At 39.1% G+C, this 19,733-nt stretch overlaps 1 protein-coding gene across 2 annotated transcripts in view; it reads right to left on the reverse strand.

The window, feature by feature from the left end:
* exoc6 (exocyst complex component 6) overlaps positions 1-18,720 on the reverse strand; it is a 60,300-nt gene extending 41,580 nt beyond the window's left edge. For both annotated transcript variants that reach the window (XM_053340938.1, XM_053340937.1), the window contains exons 1-2: positions 18,619-18,720; positions 864-1,035 (exon numbers count right to left, since the gene is read on the reverse strand). In XM_053340938.1, coding sequence (XP_053196913.1) covers positions 864-1,035; positions 18,619-18,716 — 270 coding nt within the window. In that variant the 5' untranslated portion in view covers positions 18,717-18,720. The remainder of the gene's footprint in view (positions 1-863; positions 1,036-18,618) is intronic.
* Positions 18,721-19,733: the final 1,013 nt, after the last annotated feature.

Genomic DNA, 19,733 nt, shown 5'->3' on the forward strand with positions numbered 1-19,733 from the left:
CTATAATCATATCAATATCCAACTTCTCTCTGTATTTTACTCTTATATAGGACACAAAGATCATGAGGACCCTGGCTTGGGGGGCTCCTTCATCAGCCATCAGACTACAACAGCACAGCTCCAAGTACCTCCCACCCCCGCTAATAAGACTGATGATGTCCTTACTGTTTAATACCAGGAACATTGCAGATTATTTTAGAGACTGTTTATTTTCTAGTATTTTATTTTTTATCACTTATTACAAGAATATTGTTGTGTCAAATTTGAATTTCCTCCTAGGGGGTGTGTGGGGGGGGTCAATAACCCTTATCTTACCTTACCTTAGAGGAGCTTAAACTATTAAACATATGACTCCATCAGAGCAGAGCTGTGTGAAGTCTGATGATTTACTTAAGAAAAGAGCTCCATGACTAATATGAGAGACGGTCATGTGACAGTCTAGAGTAGGTGATGTTACACTGTCAGCTGCCACAGTACACAGCTACTGAACTGTATACATGGCCTTTACTGAAACATGACAAAAAAAATGATAAAATTTCTTGAGTGAAGTTAGGATGAGAAGTTAAACATCTTCAAGTATTAACAGCAGGTCCAGCTGTCTTTGACTTAACACTCCTAGATGTCCTTTGACCTGGATGAATCTTCACAGACAGCTGGTTAGTCCTATTTGGCTCTGAAGTGGTAACAGGGCTTGTAAATGAGCTAATGTTTCACTAATTCCTACAAACTCAACACAAGATCCTTTCCCAGTCTTCATCTCACCACACTGAGTAAGCTTTGTGATTTGCCCCTCATGTCAGCAGCTGCAGAGCTACCACATGACTGATATGCCTGTAGTCATCTTAACATATCATCTCTCTCACCATCAGTTTCTCTGCATCTGTGCGGACTTTGAGGAGCTCTGTGATGGCGTCCACGAAGCCTTGGTGGTGGAAATTGCACATCTTCTCGATCTCACGGTCATGGTTCCTTATCCTGGCGTCCAGCTTCTCCATGAAGCGCTTGTGGGCATTGGGCTGGTCATCGTAAATGGACCTGACACACATGAACAGAGGAAAAAGAGGAAAACGGGGTTAAGGTAGGAAGGGAACAGCAGCAAAAATTAGGAACAACTATTACATTGACGGTGATTTGCATGTGAAAATGATTGTGTGGCTGAGCTTCACAACCACTGCTACCACTGGAACTATGTCACCATCTGTTACATGAATTAGATGAAGTTGACTGTATGAACGAATGAGGTTGATGCATTATTATAATACACTCTCACATACTATTGAAATCTATATAATTCAAATCTGTACAAGAAGGGTCGTATATAGTGTGAATGCTTCTGAGGTAACATTATGTGGATGTTAATTAGGGAAATAAAAGCACTGGATTGGATTGGATTGATTGACAGAATGTTGCCTTTTTAATTCTTATTAGTTATAGCAACATGATATAAACATGACTGATGATCAGGCAGCTATAACTGTCTCCTTACACACCTCGTCTCTTGTTCTGAGCTCATCTATGGTTCAGGTTACACTCACACTGTGACAAAGTGTACGATCTGTTTCCAGTATGGGTCGGGCCCAGGAGGGGAGTTCCGGTCCTCTGAAATGAGGCCAACGCGGAAGTAACTTAGAACTGCATTCTAACAAAAGGCCACCAGGGGGCGACCGTTTTGGTGTCAAAAGGACTTCTTCTGTCTCTATACAAGTCAATGGAGAATTCACCAACTTCTCACTTGATTTCTAACCTCAGTAAACGTTTTCAAAATGTGTTTATGGTCTCAATCGCTAGTTTAAAGCCTTCTTCAATGCAGTATGATGTTCATTTGTGAAATTTTGGCCTCCCTGATTTTATATGTGACGATAAAGCAGGGTATGCATTAGGGCGTGGCTACGTCCTGATTGACAGGTTGATTGTCCAATGTCCTCGAGATCCAGCCCTCGCAACCAATTGCAACCTCCCTGCTTCGCCCATGGCCTCACCTCATGCCCATATAAGTAGAATCCATGTTTTTATTTTTCCCAGCATGCACCTGAAATTTTCAAGATGGCGCTGCCCAGATTCGAAACTATTGGCTTCCGAGCAGAAGTCCACAAACCAATGGGTGACGTCACGGATGTTACGTCCATTTCTTTTATACAGTCTGGTCGGGCCCTAGTAGTCATGTGTGTTAACTATGATTGATAACACACTTACACCTGGCAATAATATGCAATCTGTATGCATATGTTATGTGGATATGGAAAAGCTTATGTAGTAATGGCACTGAAAACACACTGTGATCAGACTGCAATCAGACCACATTTAGAGGTGATGAGTTCTCAGCAGGTATAAAAATGATCTGTACAGCCTGACTATATTCATGAGGAAGAAATTAGCCTGGTAAGTAAAAAGAGAATCACCTAGTTTCACCTCTTCCTACCAATCAATGGCATCAGTTTCCTTCACTTGGAACACATAATTTTGTTGACATGTTTTTTTATTGACAGCTAATTATAATTATTAAATTCCCTGCAGTGTTTACTGTTTCAGTGCACTGATGTCATTTTATACAATAAAGTATTTGACAACCACACTTGAGGGTTGTATGTAGTACTGAGTATGAATCTTACATCACACCTGCTACACTCTCACAGTTAACCCTGAATCAATGCAACAGCCCTCCTGAATGTTGATGTACAGAACAGCAGCAGTAACAATTACCACCCACTCCATATCTAAAATACAATCTCCAGTGTGACAGTACACATTTATTCACTGCTGCAGTTTTACACACAAAAATATAGAAAAAGTAAAATGTTACTTGGTGATATATGCACAGTATTAGAAGATATTATTCTACTCTATTAGCACTCTCTTATGCAATAAAATATATTTGTTGTCATCTTGCATTTCTACAACTAATGATGATAATTTCATCAGTTGTTAATGTGATTGAGGTGAAAATCAGTATATTCTCACTCTCACACTCTCAAGCCAGATTCTCCTGCCACCTGCTACATCCTGATGTCATTTCAACAGCTGCTGTGCTGCTCCACAGCTGACAACAACTGTGTAGAGCTCACACCACACAGCCTGGCCCTGTCCTGGCAGGGATGATGATGATGATGATGATGACGACGACGACGACGACGACGACGACGACGACACTGAGACAGTGCATTGTGCTTAATATTTCATTAATAGTGCAATAATAACTCACATATGTAATTGGTTAAGATTTGAGTTGGCTTTGTTTATCTTTTAAAAATAAAAGGTGCTTATAGAATAGTTACAGCTCACTACAAGTAACACTGTTTATGATAAAGTTCATCTATAACTAACATGTAATATTAAAGAGGAATGTGTCAAGCTCTGGCCAATAGAGTTCACAAAATGCTGATTAAGCCTTTCTCTAAATCTCTCTGTATTAGCCAGTATACATTTTTTAATCTGGTAATAAATAGCAAAATAAAGAGTGTGAAAAGACCTGAACTGCTTTAATAAAGAAATTAGATTGATGACTAAAATCACTTGAATATAAAACTATCCACCTCTCCTGCCATTTTTTTCTACAGAATGTAAACCACTCCCTGCATTTGCCTTACACCTCATGTTATATTATCATTTGATTCCTTGGCATTATGTTATACTATACATCTGTTTTTGTATTTAATGGAGGTTAAAATGGTGTGTATCTGTTAGATAAAGCAGGTGAGAAGAATCCAGCAGATATAACTCTGAGATAAACAGAGTAGGACTAAAATCAAATGATGCAGTGTGTTGAAAACAGAACAGTGTTTCTATCAACAGCTGCTGCAGATGTGTGATTAAGCTCACAGTGACTCTTTGACAGTCCTCATCAATTCATCAACAAATCTACAGTAAAAATAAACCTATATATATACAGCTTGGCCTTCAAGTTTAACAGCTTTGCTAAGCTTTGAAAATGATAAATGATGAATGATGATCTCAAACTGACCAGATCTTCACTATGAGCCCATGACATTAACTAACACCCATCACCATTCATTTCACCTGGAGTAACAGCTCCATCTAGTGTCACTGTAGTGAAATGCTACATACATTCTTATTAATTACAATTGAATGAAATGAATATATTTTTTTGTTCATCCCTCATTGCCATTGAGTCTGATGATTCAAGTCATAAATAAGGAATTAATTAATAATTAATTAATAAAACACCTTCTTTTTAATACTGGCAGAAAATTAACAAGCAAATGTTTTCCTTGTTTTTGTTTATCTGATGTGCACTGGTACTGAGAAACTACTACAGCTAACCTTAACCCATATTCTACATCCTCACAGTATGTTCATGGTCAATTTTGACCCGGTCTAAGAATCTGATAAGTTTATCAGATCAAATATAACAGGTTTACATGTCAACATTAGCGATAACTAAAGGCTAAATGACTGCCACTTATGGATGTCTAATCCCTTTTGGTTGGCTGAGAAAGCAGAAACATTACAGTTCGTAGTGGCAGTCTAATGTTCACAACCTGGATCCAAACTGGATCCTACACAATGTTTCTCCTTCCCTATCCTTTCAACAGCAGCACAAACCACACACACTATCTCCACTTCAAGCAGCTGACTGGATTTAATGGTGAATAGTGAGCCCCAACAGCAGTTAGAGACAGCCGTGTTCTATGTTTTGTTATTAACACTAAACCTTATTTCGTTATTAAATTATTATATTATTGACAAGCAAGTGTAGGCTACAGAATACTTAAGAATAACTTCTTTTTCACAGAGCAGGACTTGAGAATTATTATGTTTCCTCATTTCATGTTCACACGCTCTGCAGTTAGGCCTACATCCTGTGATCATGTGTACTGTACTTCACCCCTATATAAACTGCAGGAAGTCAAGCTGGAAAAGAAACGGCAACATAACAGAAATTAATATAAATATCCATGTATTAGTGAACATGTAATGATATTGTTTAGATCTGATGGGGTTGTGCACGCTTGAGCTGCTGCAAGCAACTGTCAAGAATTATAATTGTTATCTGGATGTCTAAATCATTGTGGATAAACCTTCATGGAAATCCATGCAGGTGCATGGAGTTCATGTGATGCTGATTTACATACACGTTACACCGCCACTTACACCGAATTTAGTAATCATGGGAAAAACTATGAGCCTAACAGAAAAATCCACAGTTAGAGACAGTTATTTTCTATGTTATGTTATTAACACCAGAACCATATCTCCTTATTGACAAGCAAGTATTAGACTACAAACCTTTAGCGTAACTTAGCACACTGTTTGATTAATGGTCACTCAAAGCTCTTTGATCCCACTGTTCAAAATACTGCAGGTCTTTGACTACAATCACAATTCAAGATTTTCAGGATTCTGTGCTATTATTCAGTGTCTATAAATAACAAATGCAACTTTAAGGTCCTTTAGAGGTCCATGTGTGGGCCTGCATTCATCAAACATCTCACAATCCCTCCTGGCAAAGTTAAACTGCAGGGCTTCAGACTAACTTTTATTTTACTAGGATCACTGATGCCCCTTACTGAAAATGTTGGGAGCACAAGCAGAAAATTCAGGTGCACATCTAACATCGAGCCGCAACACAATTATTCACATTTTCACAATTTTGCATTTTTAAACATTTATTATCATTATTATTATTATTAGTTTCTTGCACACCCATTTTTAACTATAACTTGTACCCATGGAGTCAAATGTGAACATTTAAACACATTGTGTTGTGAAATGCAAATTAATACAATTTTTAATGTCAGTTTCTACATAAACAATGTAAAGCAATTCTTACCAGTGTATCATGATTGGGAATCAAATGAATGCAAAGAAAGATACTTTATGAACTTGACTTTTGGATTTATTTCAAATAGAATCACACTTATCACACTTATAAATTGTGATTTATTTGGTAGTGAGACTTTTTTTTTTTTGCATTGTTAGGCTTCTCAGCAGGTAGAAGTTGTTAGTTCACAAACTAGAACGAGGGCGCCCACTGCAACAAGGTTAACTGACCTTGTTAACCGATAGTGATATTATAAAATGAATACGTGACATGCATCATAGCTGCCACAAAGTGAGCCGCCAATGAAACACTGACATATTTACAGGCCGCATATGTGCACCTAGTTGTAAAAAATACTTGCAGTCTCAAAAACCTTCTCTCCTCTATCCTTCCTCTCTCTCCTCTCTACCCCAACCAGTCGAGGCAGATGTTCTCCCACTCTGAGTCTGGTTCTGAGGTTTCTTCCTGTTCAAAGGGAGTTTTTTCTTGCCACTGTTGCTCATGTAGGAATGTTGGGTCTCTTTAAAGTTAAAACCTGAAGAGTTTGGTTTAGAACCTGCTCTATGTGTAAAGTGCCTTGAGATAACTTTGTTGTGATTTGGCACTATACAAATACAGATTGATCGATCGATTGATTGATTGATTGATTGGCAAAATGTGACCATTTGGTGAGGTCTGGAGCCCTGAACTTCATCTAAAACACTCTTTTCCTCGGAGAAGGACTTTAGAGTTATTACGTTTCCTCCAGGTCTGCATGACACAAATCTCATCATCTGCCCATGCCTGCAAAAATGAGTTCAGATCCCTGTGCAGAAGCCCCTCTGTGGCGCAGAATGTGTGAGCTTGCAGACAGTACTACAAGCATGCAAACTGTGTATGGCTCACCAATATTTTCATTATCTATTCATCTGCTAATTCTTTTCTTGCTTGATTGATTGAGTTGTTGTCAGAAAATGTCAGAAAATGTTGATTAGTGTTTCCAAAGCCCAACCTAAAGTGTCTTGTTTTGTTCCAATCAACAGTCCACAGCCCAAAAACATTCAGTTTACTGTCATAGAGGAAAGTATTCACATTTAAGAAGTTGGAACCAAATATTTTTTTCTTAACATGATTTAAAACCACATTTAAAACCGCATTGCCGGTTGTAAGTCTGACTCGCTTCCAGTAAGGGTTGGACTCCGCCAGGGCTGCCCTTTGTCACCGATCCTGTCCATAATTTTTATGGACAGGATTTCTAGGCGCAGCCAGGGTGTTGAGGTGGTCCGGTTTGGTGACCCCAGGATTGGGTCACTGCTTTTTGCAGATGATGTGGTCCTGTTGGCTTCATCAGACCGTGACCTCCAACTCTCACTGGATTGGTTCGCCGCCAAGTGTGAAGTGGCCGGGATGAGAATCAGCACCTCCAAATCCGAGTCCATGGTCCTCAACCGGAAAAGGGTGGATCTCTGCCCCAAGTGGAGGAGTTCAAGTACCTCTGGGTCTTGTTCATGAGCGAGGGAAGGATGGAGTGTGAGATCGACACGCGGATCGGTACGGCGTCTGCAGTAATGCGGACGGATGCACAGATCCGTTGTGGTGAAGAGAGAGCTGAGCTGAAAGGCAAAGCTCTCGATTTACCAGTCGATCTTCGTTCCTACACTCACCTATGGTCATGAGCTTTGGGTAGTCACTGAAAGAACAAGATCGCGGGTACAAGCGGCCGAAATGAGCTTCCTCCGTAGGGTGGCTGAGCTCTCCTTTAGAGATAGGCTGAGAAGCTCAGTTATCTGGAGGGATAGCTCGGGCATCTAGTTAGAACGCCTCCCTGGTGAGGTGTTCAGGGCACGTCCCACCGGTAGGAGACCCCGGGAAAGACCCAGGACACGCTGAAGAGTCTAAGTCTCTCAGCTGGCCTGGGAACGCCTAGGGATCCCCCGGGAAGAGCTGGACGAAGTGGCTGGGGAGAGGGAAGTCTGGGCTTCTTAGGCTGCTGCCCCCGCGACCCGACCCCAGATAAGCGGCAGAAGATAGATGGATGGATGATTTAAAATAATTAATCAATAATCAAAATTGTTGGTGATTCATTTTCTGCAAATCAACTAATCGATTAATACTTGCAGCTCTACAACTGAGTATACGCTAGAGAAGTCAACTGAAGGCTTACTTCATGTCCATTTCACACATGAAAGTGGAAAAGAGAAATGACCTTTGTGTTTCCTGCAAGGAGTCAAATTTGAGGCGTGCTCCAGGTGTACTTGGAAGTTGGAATTTACAAGTTCCCAGTTGGATTTCCGACTCGAAAGGTCGGATGAACAAATAAAGCAGGTCATTGTTAGGGAATTTTCCATCATTAATATGCACTGGGTCAAACTAGGCTTTGCAGTCATAGCACCAAATCACCAAATGATAGGTTTAGACACTGTCTCCCCCTGAGATAATGGTAAGCAGTGAGTCTGCTCCTTTTGGGGAAAACAGGAGGCATTCTGCTGCTATAGCGACCGAGGTCAGATATGTCTTTGACTGTTTTCCCTGGATGGGGTAGAGGCAACTGGAGTCAGAGGTTTGATATAGTGTTGGATGGAGGACAAAGGTCCTGAGTGAGATCTAAGCAACACTTTGTCTATAGACCAGTAGACTAAATACTGTATATTGTAGATGTGTTGGATCTGCCCATATAGGGGCATGGCTCAACCTTGGGCATTATCTGTGTGGTTTAAAGTCTATCCCCAGAGGAGAGAAACTTCAGAATTGAAGGAAGCATCAGAACATAACGTTGTACTGATCATTCATTCACTTCTCCTTCATGAAGTAAATAAACCTTTTCAATACAAGACATCCTGGACTCCTGTCTACTCTCTCCATTGATGTATGGGCTGCATAAGTAAAATCTCTATCAGCCATGGTATTGACGTTGTGTTTTCTAGTGTACATGTGTGGAACATGAGTGGGGATGTTGTCTCCCTGATTCTACCTTCTGCTCTTAAGCCCTCATCTGTAATGTACACCACTCCCACACAAACTGCACATAGTCACGCAAGCAAACTGGCAGCTGGAAAAGAAACGGCAACATAAAAGAGATAAACGACATAGATTACGGTTAGTGTACTAATGATATTGTTTAGATCTGATGGGGTTATGCACGCTTGAGCTGCTTAAATAACTGTCAAGGATTGTAATTGTTATCTGGATGTCTAAATCATTGTGGATAAACCTTCATGGAAATCCATGCAGGTGCATGGAGTTCCTGTGATGCTGATTTACATACACGTTACACCGCCACTTACACCGAATTTAGTAATCATGGGAAAAACTATGAGAACTGAAAAATCCACAGTTTGGGACGTATCTTGGTTTTTGGGGTCATGGTCGGGACATTTTTAGAAGAGCAGAAAATACAGAAAGATAGAAAATAACAATTTAGTCTGTTATATTAAAAAAAAAAAAGCATCCAAGAATAATTCGACGGAATGGAAATGAATACTGACACTGTTTAATTGTACTTAAGTGGAAAAGAGAAAACAACCTTTGTGTTTCCTGCAAGGAGTCAAATATGTGGCGTGCTCCAGGTGTACTTAGAAGTTGGAATTTCCGAGTTCCCAGTTGAACAGTTCAACCGGAACACCACCCGAACTCGGATTTCCAACTTGAAAGGTCGGATGAACCTCACCAGCCTTGACTTCAAACCTCTGTGCTCAGTCCATCTCACCTAAACAACCCTGCACCCGCTCAGTGTGTTGTACAGTGTTGACTTTCCCAGAGTTAATGGTGCAGCAGAGAAGCTGCTATGCACTGCTGGAGACAAGAAACAAATCCTTGGTGAACCCTGATTTAACACTGTGTTTCTGTAATAATTCATGAACCAATACAGTGGCTGGGTTGAATATGGGCTATGTGGGCAGCCAGCATCGTGCTGGGGGTGGCACGGGGCACGTGCACGTACACACACACAAAAATTGCTCATTTGTCACGTCAATTATTTAATGTCACTGTGTGGGTCTCTCACACATTCCTAATATCAGCATTGGTCCCAAAAATCCAGTATCAGTCGGGTCCTAGTAGTGATACATTAATATTTCACTTATTGGCTACTAGCAACAGGAGGTAAAGCCTGGATGAGACTTAGTTCATTAATACACAATTTTACACATACTGCACAAACAACAGTACGACTGTGGCTCCTCCCTACATGCCTGAAAGTTTGAGGGCCCGTTCATCCCATGCTTGTAGCTGTCATTTATTTTTGGTTTCATCTGACCACACAATAAGCAGTCAGTATTCATTATCCTTCTTTTCATATTAAAACTGGCAGTTTTGTGCCCATCTTGTGAGTTTCTTGGACATCATCTGTAGAGGTTGACCTCGTGCAATAGTTTCCAAGTCAGAAGCACGTGTACTTGCTCGGCTGTGGTCAAGTGAGCTAGAGAATGAATGAAGGGAGGTGGTAGCGAGAAAGCCAATGAATCACATCTCTAGGTTTCAGTGCCTGGACCAATAATTTTAACCTTATATATGCTTCCTTTAGGTCATATTATTCACCTTATATATGCTTCCTTTAGGTCATATTATTCACCTTATATATGCTTCCTTTAGGTCATATTATTCACCTTATATATGCTTCCTTTAGGTCATATTATTCACCTTATATATGCTTCCTTTAGGTCATATTATTCACCTTATACATGCTTCCTTTAGGTAATACTATTCGGAAACACTCCATACATTTGTATTGCTATGCAGACGATATTGAATTATATCTATCAATAAAGTCAGACAAATCCAACCAGTTAACTGAATTATACGCACGCTTTAAGGACATAAACTGTCAAGGACATAAACAAAATTGTGTTTTATTAGTGCAGGTTGCAGACTCCTGATGTAGAGCCAAGTCAAAGCATGTCAACACTGAGAAAGCTGTGGTGTTAACAGATGCTTTTCTAACCTTTCAGGCAATGAGTCAGAATTAAATTCACAGTTGTCTCACTTGTGTTGCACTGAGCTTTGTGGCTAAATATAAATAAGATCTTATTACAGTTCACATTTACCCTACATATACTGCAATTGTAGGATGACACACTTTAAATTATATATATCAGTTTTGGTTTATACTATAATTAAAGCATGATACAACATGATCTATGGTGGTGACACTGTTACATACCGGGCAGGGAGTGTGTGTGTGTGTGTGTGTTTTCTGCCAACACCATGATTGGTTTCTATCTGTACAGTCTGCTCATGCTGCTTTATGCTTCTCTTGGACTTTGAACTAGCCTGTCATCATTCTGAGCCTTCAATAAAAAAAAAAGAAGAAAAAAAAGCGGCACACACCTTTAGAGTTCACCCTGCACTGTGTGACTTCTACTGTTAAGACTAATAGAAAAGCGGTGTGTTGGGAGGAAGACGGTCAGAGGCACACTCACACTCACAGTTAACTGTCTAAGTGTAAGGTGACACTAGGATTATTGTTTTGTGTCAGCGTTGTATTTCTTTTGGTGATTATAATGTTTTTAGATAAGCAAATTAGGTTTGTTGGTAGTGTTTTTGTTTTCAGAGGAGATATTATTATTTTTTGGCATGCCTACCTTGTCCCCCCCTCCTCCATCTGATAACCTTTATGTTTGCAAATAAAACACTTTTACTTCTGTTGTGACTTCTAGTTCTTTGGTTCATGTTATCATATCCATTTCTCCCATTGTCACCAAGGGAACATAACACATATTAATCGGAGAAGTCCAACTGATACCGCTGATATAATGATGTGGGGGAGGGGAGGGGGGGGGGGGGGGGTTGGAGAGTGTTATGTTAAAACACAGACTGTCATTATGGTTAAGGACAGAGTTATTAGACTACTGTACACACAGTTATGAGTTACTAAAATTGAAAAAGAGGAGAGAATACAATAATGATAAGAACTACACTAAGTTATGTTATCATATCTACATTAATAACTCTATGTATTTATTGTGTGTAAAGCTTTTGTCCTCTGTCATAACAACAAACATTTCTTGTATTAAAAGTGATGGAGGAAGTATTTAGATCTTTACTAGTGTTAAAATACTAATGTCACTGCAGTAACAGTATGCATTACCACATGTGACTGTTGTACACATATATAATATATTATGACATATATGTATATATATATATATATATATATATATATATATATATATATATATATATACATACATAATAATGCAAAAGCAGGATTTTACTATTGTAGTGGTTTAAATGGAGCTCATATTCAATTAATTTATAAAGGACTGTAACTAATGATTAGTTTCATTATAGTTCCAACTGCTGATTAATTTGTACTTTAATGAATAAGTTATAATAATATATATAATATTAATGTTTGTTGTTTTATTCTGTTTATTCTCTGTAAGGTGACCTTGGGTGACTTGAAAGGCGCCATCAAATAAAATGTATTCTTCTTCTTCTTCTTCTTCTTCTTCTTCTTCTTCTTCTTCTTCTTCTTCTTCTTCTTCTTCTTCTTCTTCTTCTTCTTCTTCTTATTATTATTATTATTATTATTATTGTTATTATTATTATAAGAAAATAATGATAATGATGATCAATAACATAAACTGAACAATTAGAATTACACTCAAATGTAATGCCTTAACTCCTACAATTCCAGATATTTTAACACATTTTTAGACCCTCATTTTTAAGACTTTTTAAGGCTCTGCAGGGACCCTGTGAGTCCATGACAACAATGTTTATCTCTTTATCAGTACTGAATTGAATGAAGTCTTAGAATAATGTTCATCTCTCATAATAGATCCTCTTAAATAATTAAGTTCAAACCTTCTCTGTCTCTAACAACCTATCAAAAGGAATATTAGAAGTAGTGCTAATAACTATTGGGTTTTCTATTCTACTTGACATGTATATACACCGCGTTCCAAATTATTATGCAAATGATATTTTTCTCTAATTTTCCTAAATAGTCAATGAGAATGACAGTCAGTATAATTTTCAAGTCATCAACCGTTAGAGTATAATTCAAATTTTATTGAACAAACGTCCCAATGATAACAGTATTTTTTTCAAAAATAAAAAACTCAAAATGCACTGTTCCAAATTATTATGCACAACACAGTTTCAAAACATTTTATAGGTTGTAAAGAACTGAAAATGGTCATTTGTTGAATTTGCAGCATTAGGAGGTCATAATTACTGAAATCAAAATCTATTTCAATAAAAAAAACATGTTAACAGGCCAAGTTACATGTTAACATAGGACCCCTTCTGTGATATCACCTTCACAATTCTTGCATCCATTGAACTTGTGAGTTTCTGGACAGTTTCTGCTTGAATGTCTTTGCAGGATGTCAGAATAGCCTCCCAGAGCAGCTGTTTGGATGTGAACTGACTCCCACCCTCATAGATCTTTTGCTTGAGGATGCTCCAAAGGTTCTCAATAGGGTTGAGGTCTAGGGAGGATGGGGACAACCCCATGAGTTTCTCTCCTTTTATGCCCATAGCAGCCAGTGACACAGAGGTATTCTTTGCAGCATGAGATGGTGCATTGTCATGCATGAAGATGATTTTGCTATGGAAGGCACAGTTCTTCTTTTTGTACCATGGAAGAAAGTGGTCAGTCAGAAACTCTTCCAACTTTGCCAAGGTCATTTTCACACCTTCAGGGACCCTAAAGGGGCCCACCCGCTCTCTCCCCATGATTCCGGCCCAAAACATGACTCCCCCACCTCCTTGTTGACGTTGTAGCCTTGTTGGGACATGGTGGCCATTCACCAACCATCCACTACTCCATCCATCTGGACCATCCAGGGTTGCACGGCACTCATCAGTAAACAAGACTGTTTGAAAATTAGTCTTCATGTATTTCTGGGCCCACTGCAACAGTTTCTGCTTGTGAGCATTGGTTAAGGGTGGCCGAATAGTAGGTTTTTGCACAACTGCAAGCCTCTGGAGGATCCTACACCTTGAGGTTCGTGGGACTCCAGAGGCATCAGCAGCTTCGAATACCTGTTTGCTGCTTCATGATGGCATTTTAGCAGCTGCTCTCTTGATCCGATGTTTCAAGTAGAAACTGTCCAGAAACTCACAAGTTCAATGGATGCAAGAATTGTGAAGGTGATATCACAGAAGGGGTCCTGTGATATCACCTGTGTAACTTGGCCTGTTAAGATGTTTTTTTATTGAAATAGATTTTGATTTCAGTAATTATGACCTCCTAATGCTGCAAATTCAACAAATGACCATTTTCAGTTCTTTACAACCTATAAAATGTTTTGAAACTGTGTTGTGCATAATAATTTGGAACAGTGCATTTTGAGTTTTTTATTTTTGAAAAAAATACTGTTATCATTGGGATGTTTGTTCAATAAAATTCGAATTATACTCTAACGGTTGATGACTTGAAAATTATACTGACTGTCATTCTCATTGACTATTTAAGAAAATTAGAGAAAAATATCATTTGCATAATAATTTGGAACGCAGTGTATGTGACTCCTTAAAGCACAAACACTGTCTGTACATGTCTATGAGGCTCTGCAGCTGCCAACAGTTGGAGACATTTTGTTAAACAAATCAGATGCCACTCAACCAGTCAAATCTTCATCCTTACTGCCACATCATTTACTGAGGAGTCTGAAGTCTGTTTCATCCTGCCATATTTCTATATCACACTTTCCCTAAACCCACAGTGATTTTAGAGCTGTCAATCCCTATATCATTTCACTCAGAAACACCTGTTCATACAGATATGAGACACAGTGTGTAATGTTTGGTGTTTGGAACTGATAACCATACACCTCCTCATCATCATCATCATCATGGAGCTGAAGCTAAGCCTGAGGCCTGATGCTATGAGCAGCATGCAAAACTGGACGCATGCGCACCTTCCAATCTAGTAATCATGGGCCTCCGTGTTGCCATCCAGGCTTCCTCTTTCCTGTTTTTAATAATTGTAAGCAGGTGGTGGCTAAAACAAATAAGTCACTGTCTTCTTGCTTCCTGCCAGGACAGAAAGCTTGCTTTAGCCAGCCTAAACTGGCCAAGGGGTTACGAAATTATCCATCCAAAAATATGTGTCTTAGTTTAACAGTGACAATCTGTAATAAAGTCAGATTGTGACTACATTTGAGTTGACATTGAGTCATAAAAACACTAACAGTGGATACATGCCAATTGTCTTATTTGATTATTTCCTCCTCCTCACTGAACCTGCAGATCATTCAGGTCCACCATCATAAAGCCATTCTTTTACCAGCTGACACACCCCTTATTGGAAATCAGTCATTGCAGCCAATCACACTGCTCTGATACATCACATCACTGCAGTTTCATACAGGAGCAGACAGACAAATAACAGATTCAACTCCACTGTATTAGCCTGGTTAAAAATAGTGAATCTGTATTATTATTATTATTATTATTATTATGATCCATAAACAACAAGAGGTTTCTTTTAATGAGAAGAGTCTGCTTCATTCAGCTAGAAAGATACAAACTCTAAAGTCACTACACAACTGTTAAAGCTGATCCAACTATACCACCTTCATCACAAATGGATCAAATCAGATATCACAATATTTTTGACCAACTACCTCGACATAAATATCGCAACAATATTGTAGGAATGACTATTGATGCTTTCACAAAATATTTACACAATGAGATTTATGATGAATAATCATCAGTAATGTGGATACCGCTGTCTGTTAAGATCAGAACATGATATGTTTAGTGTGATGCAGCCTTTAAAAGCAGGAAAAGACACTTATTCCATATCATCATATTACAATATTCCAAATCTAAGACAATATGTAGTCATGTCACGATATTGATTATATATCAATATATTGATATATAAAATATTGAACGTGGATGCACATTGAGAGAAACATGGATGCAGTTAAGGGAACTGGCCTAAACACCAATCAGCCATAACATTGAAACCAGTGACAGGTCATTGTTGTTGATGTGTTGGAAGCAGGAATAATGGGCGAGTGTACGGATCTGAGTGACTTTGATGAAGGTCAAACTGTGATGCTGGATGACTGAGAGCATTAGTGCTGGGTATCAATACTCTATACCTTTAAAATAAATCAATACCAAGTAGTACTGAAACATCTCCCATCAATCGATACCTACAATCAATCCTTTTTGCACCCAGAGCTAGTAAATATGACTATTTGTATGGACTTGCTCACAGCCAATCAACACAAGCGTTCTTGGATTTAATGTAACATGTGATTGGTCCACTGCCACAGCAGCTACAACCTGTAACTACAACCTGTCTGTGGTGGTGAAGTCATGGTGAATTTGAGTTAGTGTGATTAGCAGTTCAGCAGCCAAGATGTCACCTAAACACTCTACAGTGAGTCTACACTACACAGAGAACTACATGTAGAATGAGACTCTAATGAAGGACTCAGCTGGTATCAGTGTCACTTTAAGAGGACTTGGATTGGTACTGGTATAGTAAGTTTTAAACAGTACACAGCCCTAATCACCATGGTAACCTACTGTGTGGCACTGCTGGTTTAGTCCAGAGGATTGGACAAAAACATGTGAACAACAGCCAAACTGGAACACTGGAAAAATGTATTCATTCCTACAGGATTCTGACAGGGACAAAATGAACCTGATACTTTTACAACAAAGCAGCATGTTTTACAGAGCAGCAGCAGCATGACTTTGTCTTTTCCTGATGATGATATCACAGATAAATTCAGGACTTAGAACAGGACTTAGAACAGACTGATACTTTCCCCACACAGAAGGAAATGAATGATGGCTGTAGCTGCATATCAGGATAATTGCTCTCATTCCAAGATTCTTGATAGTGTAGTTTTTTTTAGACTATCAGGAAGCAAATATTCAGACACTGTTCATTAGAGGAGTAAATCACACAGTAAATGCAACATTTGAGTCAGACAGATCTTGTGTGTTCAGACATTTAGAGCTGCAACATTAAGGTGAGTATAACTAGAAATAAGTACATTACACACTGTACTCTGAACGATAAAATGCTGACCACATATAAAGCAGACCCTCTTGTAGTGGGATTATACCACACACAGTATATCACACTCAACTTCTTTCTACCATAATAACTTCATATCAAATCGAACCCTCTTCCTCTTTCAAAGCTGAACTGGTAAACTCACAGCAAACAGAGACAGCTGATCATCAGCTTTGTAATAACGATCACCAGAGTTACGCTAATAACAGTTTCAAACGGACAAACAGTGACTGACTTCCTCTTTTCATCTAGCCACGTATTGGTACACACCCAGGATGAGGTGCATGTATTTATGAGGTCTAAAAGTTCCAGGCCGCCCTCATAAAAACCAGCAGCTACATACACACTCTGCATGCACATCGATTGCAGACGAGAGGAAAGAACGTGTGTGCAGTAACACACTTCACACACTGTGAAAAAATGGGTGTTAAGGTGGCCTAGTTATTCGTTTTCATCAAGCTTGACTCATTTAACTGCCATTAAGTTCATTTCTATTGGAGGGGTTCTTAGGCACAGGCTACAAATAATAGTGCAATAGTGAAAATGCATGTAAACTGTTGACGATGTCTCTTAAACCTATCATGTGCAAACAGGTAGACTAATAAACCCTGCAGACGTCATTTTTCTTGACTAGGTTTATTCACTGTCAGTGTTAAACTCATTAGTGGTGCTATGTATATATGTTGAAATAAATTTGGTTTGTTCTACGTAGTCATATTATATTCTGTAATATTGTCAAAAATGTATTATTTATTATTATCTTCAATACACCCTCATGTGGACATACTCACTACCCCTGAATAATTCAAGACTATGATGTCAAAACACTTCATGCCAGTGTTTCATTGAACACATTCTGTATATCCACATCACTGCATCTGTATGGAAACCTCAATATTCAAGGTTTAAAAGCAAAAGGTGAGCAGACTAAACACTTGAGTGCACTGTATTGGAAAGGATCGCTTAAGAAAACTACAAAACGCTCCAGCTCCTCACTACAAGAAAGGAGATCGTCTCTCTGTGTTCTTATTTAGACAGAACAGCTCTGAAGGAGAAGAGAGGGCAGATACGGGACAGGACAAGGACAAGGCCAGCTGGTCAAACATGACAGCGCTGATATCATTAAAGAATCTGACAGTGAGACGTGCTCAGAGACGTAACCTTAGGGCATACATTCATTTGTTTCCGCAGGTATGTTGGAAGACAGCCATGGCCTGCAGGCATGTGTGTGTGACAGAGAGGTGTGTGAGAAATGAAAGCATTGAGTTCATATTAAAGCTGCAGTCCGTTTACTAACACTAACTTATCAAATTGTCATTCATTAACTATGGCCTTGAGAGCTAGCTTGGGAGCTAGCTAGCATAGCTAATGCAGTGTGCTAGATGAGTTCAAATCCTTCATCTATTGCACATATATCAAGATCTATGACAGCCTAAACTAAATACTAGAGAGTCATCATGACTCAACCAAACATTGTAAACGGGATGTCAGTCGTTTGCTCAACAACTAGCACAACTGTTAGCATCGTTAGCTAATATCAGCTGCATAATGACAACAAGACGTGAAGTAGCACAGCAGCCACACCCACATATGATGTTGACATGTTTGACAGGTCACCATCTGTCCACTAAGATACACAACCTGGAAACTCACACACAAACGCCACGTTATTAAGACTGCATTAAATGAAGTGTAACAGTGGTAAATGTTAGCCTGTTGGCTGGAACTGCTAACGTTAGCCTGCCGGTGGCTAGATGAGCTAAACTAGCTTCTGAACAAAGGTCTGATAATGTAGGAGCTGCAGCCACAAACACACACATTCTGATTAGTAAAGGCTTCCTAAGAACATATACATGCTTACCGGAGAGTAGGACCAACACACGCTGTGTCGGTGCTCTCTATTTCCTGTAAAATCCGTTCGTGCTCCGTTATACACTCCAGGGTTTCATTCTCCGCCATGATTGTTATGTGTGTATGTGTGTGTGTGTATGTGTGTCATCAGCTGCAGCAGTGTTCAGGGCAGTATGACGTCAGGCCTGTAGGGGGCGCACTACAGCCGTCATCAAGTCAATGTTAGCAGCTTTACTGCTACACATCCTGTATATATGACAGTTCACAGGTCACAGCAGCAGATGGTTGTTGGTCACATTATTGTAATATTTCAGTGTAATATTGTAACCTGGCTACACTATTCTATAATATAATACACAGGCTGTAAAAGGCAGAAAAGCATATTGGAGTTGAGTCCATATCATTAGCAGCCATTTTCTCCACACAATCTGTGTGTAATGACATTGACATGAATGAATTTATATTGTTTGAATATTTTGCTCTGGAACACAAGGATCATATTTATCATATCACTGGATATGACGGAGACCTGAATATATCATATAAATTATTCATTGGCTCCCTATTAATCCTTTCATGCGTGAATTATGATAACCTCAGGCATGATACAACATTACATTATAATAACATAAATCAACTGATCTATAATCAAAAACGTTACTGCAGGTTTAGTGGTAGTGTATGGGATGACACACTAGTGTCCAATGTGGTAGCTGAAGTGTAACTATGCCATCAAAATCCTTTCATACATGAAAGGAGGACTTTGGGCTGGGGATTGGGAGCGTGGATGAAATAAGAGTATGTGTGGAGGGCCTTGTGGACATGCAGGGATCTAGACTTGAGTGTGAGAGTGCGTGAGTGTGTGAATGTGTTTGATTTGGGGTGGGGGGGTTGACTCTTAGATGTGAGAATGTGTATGGTACCTTTGTTTTCGTTTTGGTTGTTTGTTTGTTGTTGGGTTTTTTTATATGGATGCCTATATGAATAAACGTGTGTGTCTGCGTGTGTATATGTATGTGTGACGGTATATGTGTATATATATATATATATATATATTCAGTTTCTTCTTGCTGTGTGTGTGTGCTCGCTGTTGTTTGGATTTATTTTGTTTTTGTTTGTTTTGGG

This window comes from Scomber japonicus, chromosome 20 (genome assembly GCF_027409825.1).
Source record: "Scomber japonicus isolate fScoJap1 chromosome 20, fScoJap1.pri, whole genome shotgun sequence".
In the NCBI taxonomy this organism is placed as follows: domain Eukaryota; kingdom Metazoa; phylum Chordata; class Actinopteri; order Scombriformes; family Scombridae; genus Scomber; species Scomber japonicus.